At 44.8% G+C, this 5415-nt stretch overlaps 1 protein-coding gene across 1 annotated transcript; it reads left to right on the forward strand.

Annotated features, from left to right (window-relative positions):
- Positions 1-326: 326 nt before the first annotated feature.
- On the forward strand, positions 327-1551 carry GFER (growth factor, augmenter of liver regeneration; the record flags this gene model as incomplete). Its single annotated transcript, XM_010172331.1, has 2 exons — positions 327-538; positions 1389-1551. Coding segments are annotated over 2 exons (375 nt in total), but the record flags the coding sequence as incomplete, so codon positions are not given.
- Between the last annotated feature and the right edge of the window lie 3864 nt (positions 1552-5415).

A 5415-nucleotide genomic window follows, 5' to 3' on the forward strand; every position in this document is an offset into this window, starting at 1 on the left:
GGGGAGCCCTCCCTGTCACCCCCGGGGGCTGTCGTACCTCCATCCCTGCCGAGCTCCGGAGCGGGCCTGCACCCTGCCCTGCCCAGTGTGATCGGGTTGTGACCAGGGGCTTCCCCGCTTCCTCAGGGGCTGGGTGTCCCCTCCGGGGGGCTGTGAACGGGGCCGCCATCTCCTCCCCGCCGGGTGTGAGGGGGCTCAGCCCCTGTCCCCCGCTGAGCGTCTGAAGGGCCCGTTCCCCCACCTCATTCATCCTCCCGCCTGAGTGCAAAGGGGCTGTTTCCCCACCAAGCACCAATGTCCCCTCACAACCTTCTCTCCTCTTCCAGGACCCGACGGTTGTGGAGGAGAAGGAGCCGCCGCCGGACTGTCCCCTGGACAGCGAGCAGCTGGGCCGCAGCACCTGGGCTTTCCTGCACACCATGGCAGCCTACTACCCTGACCACCCCACCGGTGCCCAGCAGAAGGAGATGAGGGAGTTCATCAGCCTCTTCTCCAAGTTTTACCCCTGCGAACACTGTGCTGAGGATCTGAGGGAACGGTGAGTTGCTTTGTCGGGTGTTTTTTGGTGGTTGTGGCTGCAGGGGCTAGCCCGAAATGTTGGGCTATTTGCATATCAGCAGCTCTTCCTGCATCTGGGGTTTGTTACCTGAACTGGTTTCTTCCACGATTGCATAAATCAGAGATACACTCACTCAGAAAACAAATACCTTTTCTCATGTTGTTAGGTTGAGTGCTGCCTTCAAGGCCTCCCTGAAGCGATTTGGGGATTTTCTGGTTTAAACTGGACTGGTGCTCAGTTTTGGAATTAGACTGGGACTTGAAATAATTTGGCTTTCAGGCAACAAGTGTTCTTCTACCCTAGAAAATCTCCTTTATTGGCGGCCTCAGCAATGGAGGCAAAGACTGAAATGGGCTGTGATGTTTGATAAAAGTTTTCTACTCCTGTTACTGTCAACTTGTTTATTGAAAGTTTTAACTCCTCTTTTCTGGATGATGAACGTGGAAATAAAAGTTTGAAACCTAATTATTGACTTCACAGGCATCACATGGCAAAACAACTGCTCAGGTTTTGTTTTGTTTTAATTGGTGTTTTGAGGAACTCAAGTACTTCTTGCTTTTTATCGTAAATAAGCTGTTTGACTCCTGTGTCTTTCCCAGTTGACAAGGCTAGGCACTGAATGAAACCAAGCCAGTTGCAGCCATCGGTGTTTTATAGTGGAGGTTTGGTCTCTGATAATTACTAATCTCTGTGGTCTCTTCTGGGTTCTCTTTGGGACTCATCTTGCAATAGCAGAAGAGGCAACTCTGACTGTGCTATGTGCCTGCTTTGGGTATTGAAGTTGGTGGCTGTAAAGAAGTAACCTTTGTTTCCTCTTCCCTGTTTGCAGATTACGTACAAATCAGCCTGATACTAGCAACAGAAATAACTTCTCCCAGTGGTTGTGTCTTCTTCATAATGAAGTGAACAGGAAACTGGGGAAATCTGAATTTGACTGCTCTCGTGTGGATGAGCGCTGGCGAGATGGTTGGAAAGATGGTAGTTGTGATTAATCCCTAGAGGCTGCTTTGGAAATCTTAACAGACCGATTCAATCTGGGGTTGAGTCACTACAGGGAGATGTGCAAGTCAATAACTGTGTGTTTGCGTGCTTGTGTGTGAGTCTGATACAGCTTGTGGAAATAAACCAACTCTCAAAGTAAATTTGAAAGTCTTATCCTAATAGTATTTTGATAAATGATTACAGAAATGTATTACCTGGGGCCTTACGTTTGTGGAATGTACAGCAATTGACAGAAACTTGTGAAATTGAGTCACTGACAAACTTCTGGAGACATTTTCATTATGACATTTCCTTATTTTAGGGGCATTTGCTTGTTTCTGTGACCAGAATTCCTTTTCCCTGAACACAGTTGTAGAGGGCTGCCCTGTGGCATTATCCTGATGTTTTAGAAAATGCATCCAGTTCATTGTCATTTTCATTTCTGTTGTTCTGGTAGAGAAAATTCACGCTGTGTTTTATGTGAAGTCTGTGCCCCTTGATTTCTCTTTCTGAGATCTCCAATGCTTGTTGTTAAACTGGCATCCAACTCTTATGATAAAAGGCCTGAAGGCAGGTAGATTTAATTTCAATACTAATATAATGGAATGCAGATCTCATTTCATTTTTGTGTTTCAACTTATCATGTGAGAGGACTTTGTAGAAAGGGAAACTAAAGCAGGACAAAAAACCCCTAATCTGATGAATGGAATGACATATCAACTGGGTGAAATTCAAATGTTTTAAATTGATTGCTGATTTTCTTTGGATCCAGATGTGGTATGCTGGTAAGTTCTTCTGAACTACTTATTCTTAAAGCAGCTCTTCTTCTCTGCTGTGAGCTTTTGTCAGTCGTGAAAACAGCTTGAGACTGAGATCTGTAATGAAGCATATTCAGCTTTTTTATTTAGCATACAGTATTTCTTAGATGTCATTTGTCTTTTGAAATTCTTAGTTGGTACTTGCTGACTTGGTTGATACTCCGGTGTTATCCCCTAGCTAAAAATCTCTCTAGAACAAAAGGACTTTACAAGCTCCCTGCAGTATCTGAGTCCTGCTTAAGACTGTGATATCAGCTTTACAAAGTATTTATTGCACAGGGGACTCCTCTGAGTCCCTGGGGTAGATTCTTTCTGTAAAAACTGACCAGAATCCATGCTCTGTATATTTTTCTTAGGTCAGCTGTACTGCATCAGCGTGTTGATACGTAAATGTGAATTTCAGATTCAAGTGAAATAGCAGCATAAATGATTTACACCACAATGCATATAAAAAGAGAAAGCTTACAAAAAAAAAGTCAAAATAATTTCAAGTTCTTAAAATAAATGGTGATGCCATGGCTGTATTGCATTTCTGGCTGTGAAATCTTGCAGGAGTTTGCACGAACCGTGACCATAGCAGGCTTTTTCTTGTGTGTTTCAGTGAGCTTCCTTATTTCATGCACTACAGTACCTCTGTAAATTTACTCTTGCTGATAGACTGAGCGTTACCTGGAAATGCTAATAGTACTTTTATAATAGTATTAAAGTGATGACAGCTCCTATCTTAGAACTTTGATCTCCAAACCTGTGTGTATAGGGCTCTTTAGTGTTTAAAAAAGCAGTAAGAACTTGGGAAATACATTTTAATGTTTTATGGTGTATTCAAGTTCTTTCAGGTTGGGCCTGTTAAAATAGTATGAGACAAATTTTACAATCTGGTTATTCTTGAAGTCTTTTACGTAATAATGGTCCTAAACACAAAACCAACACAACTGATGATAAGGGACTTCATGAAGTATGCAATCTGGCTTTGGAGTTGAAGGTATCGTTCAGGGTATTAAAAGCGCTCAGAAAATTTCCCTGTTAGCATGTTGAAGTTCTTAGAATAAATGAATTCCAGCCCTGGTTTTGGGGGTTGTTTTTTAGTAACAAACCAAATCCCCAGAATGAAGCACAGTGAGGAAGAGGTTCCACTAGTGAGGAGAGGACCAAGAAAAAGGCTGTAGCCCTCGCCTTTTGTCAGGCATGACCAAAATCACCCCGTTCTCTCAGGATATTGTTGGAAGCCGGAGGTGTGGACAGGCGTTTTCTGCTGGACTTGGTTGTACAAAAGGAGGAATTTACTGTCCTTCCTTTCCAATCTGCCCTCGACTGTTCTCTGTGACAGTTTCAGCACCTATGGAGCAGATGCTGAGATTTCTTCCTAATTTACTTCAGCGTAAACGAGCAGGTTGGTACAACCCCTGTCTCAGCCTTTTTTCATCTTGACTCTGAGAATGGGCCGGGCACGTACTTGTGTGAGGCCACTTGGTCTCTGCAGCCGAGTCCTAGGGCTGCTGCTGTCTTGTGCTGGCAAGTGATGGGCAGGTGTGTGGTGACCTTCCACCACACTGCAGCATCTGTCCTCGTCTTTAGAGCGTGGAGAGGAAAAGAAACGTGTGTGCAGAAGGAAAAGCCCCTTCTGCCACCATGTACTGTTCTGCTGTCCTGGTAGTGGTGCAGGGGTAGGGGAAGAGCCTTAAAGCTGAAACCAGCGTCTTTAGCAATGCTTCCTATGACTGAGGCCACCAGCTGTGGCTGCTCAGATGTTATAGGGCTGTTTGTAACTTTGCTAAGTGGCCATATGGAAAAAAATCTCTGTTTTCTCATGTTTATGGCTTTGCAGAAGAGCTTAGATGCTTCTCGGGCATATTGTCATCTCTGGGGACTTGACTGCGTGGGGAGGAGGGTGGGATTTATATTTTTGCTGCTCATCTGTACCACTTCTCAAGTTTTAATCTTATGTAAGGAATTTCTCTTGAAGAGACATGTATTTGTGTACAGAAAATGGTGAATTCTCTTCTAAATGCACTTGATTAAATCTAGTTTTAAAAATAGCTGTATTCAAATTATATTTGCTGTTGATGTAAAAATAATAAAGCAACTGAGCTCATTCCTGGCTTCCCTGCTGCATGAGACCTTAGGAAATGGCATCATGTTGTGCTGCTGTGTCTCACCTTTGCGTGCCAGTGCCTTACTGTCTGAGCTCGACTGCTCAGCTGGGGCTGTGTGATTCTGTACGTGTGTGGATCACGAGGTGGGGCTGCAGCCTGTCCTTTTCTGTCGTGCTGCTGAATTGATGCAGTTCTCTGTGGACCAAGAAGCTACAAAAGTGAAGTGATTTTATACAGCAGGTCTGTGCCCATCAGATCAGAGTTTGGCTTTATTGGGGGGACCAGTGGGATATTTTATGGGGCTCAAGTGGGGTTTTTGTTTGTCATATGTTTGTAACAGCGTTCAGGGTAGTGGTACAGTTGGGAGTAGCTCAAATCGTGCTGAATTTGAGCAGGATGGCAGAGGAGGGTGTTACCCATGGAAGGGGAACGTTTGTTAACTACATATTCACAGCACAACCGTGGCCATCCCATCACCTTTAACAGAAAGAAGCTGCTTCCTATGGATACGAGGAGCCCTTGCAGGCACAGTCAGGAGCAGGTGCTGCCTGGGGAGCTTGTGGGACCTTACTCAAGAGCTGCTCGTGTGTAGTTGGCACCTGGCTAACCCTTCCACTTCACAGAGCACTCCCTGTTTTCATGGGCTGGTTTGCATTCATAGCTGTACTTTTTTTCTTCCTTTTTTGTTTTTTTCCCCCTGAAGGCAAAGAGCAGAGAGCCCCGAGGGAACTGTCTGCTCATGAATGGGAGGCAGAGTTGCTTAAGCCAGTAACGAGTGCGGATGTTGGCGGAAGCACTGCTGTGCTTTAACATTTTTCCAGGGATTAGCAGTTCCTTCATGGTGTGTTGAGTGTACACACTCTCCTGTTTACAGTACGATTCTCAAGAGTCGCTTTGCTTTCATGTGCCTGTTACAGGCAGTGGGTGATATTTCTTCCTGTTAGAATTTTACAGGCTGGGAGAG

The sequence above is a fragment of the Antrostomus carolinensis genome, unplaced genomic scaffold (genome assembly GCF_000700745.2).
Source record: "Antrostomus carolinensis isolate BGI_N321 unplaced genomic scaffold, ASM70074v2 Scaffold38057, whole genome shotgun sequence".
NCBI classification, from domain to species: domain Eukaryota; kingdom Metazoa; phylum Chordata; class Aves; order Caprimulgiformes; family Caprimulgidae; genus Antrostomus; species Antrostomus carolinensis.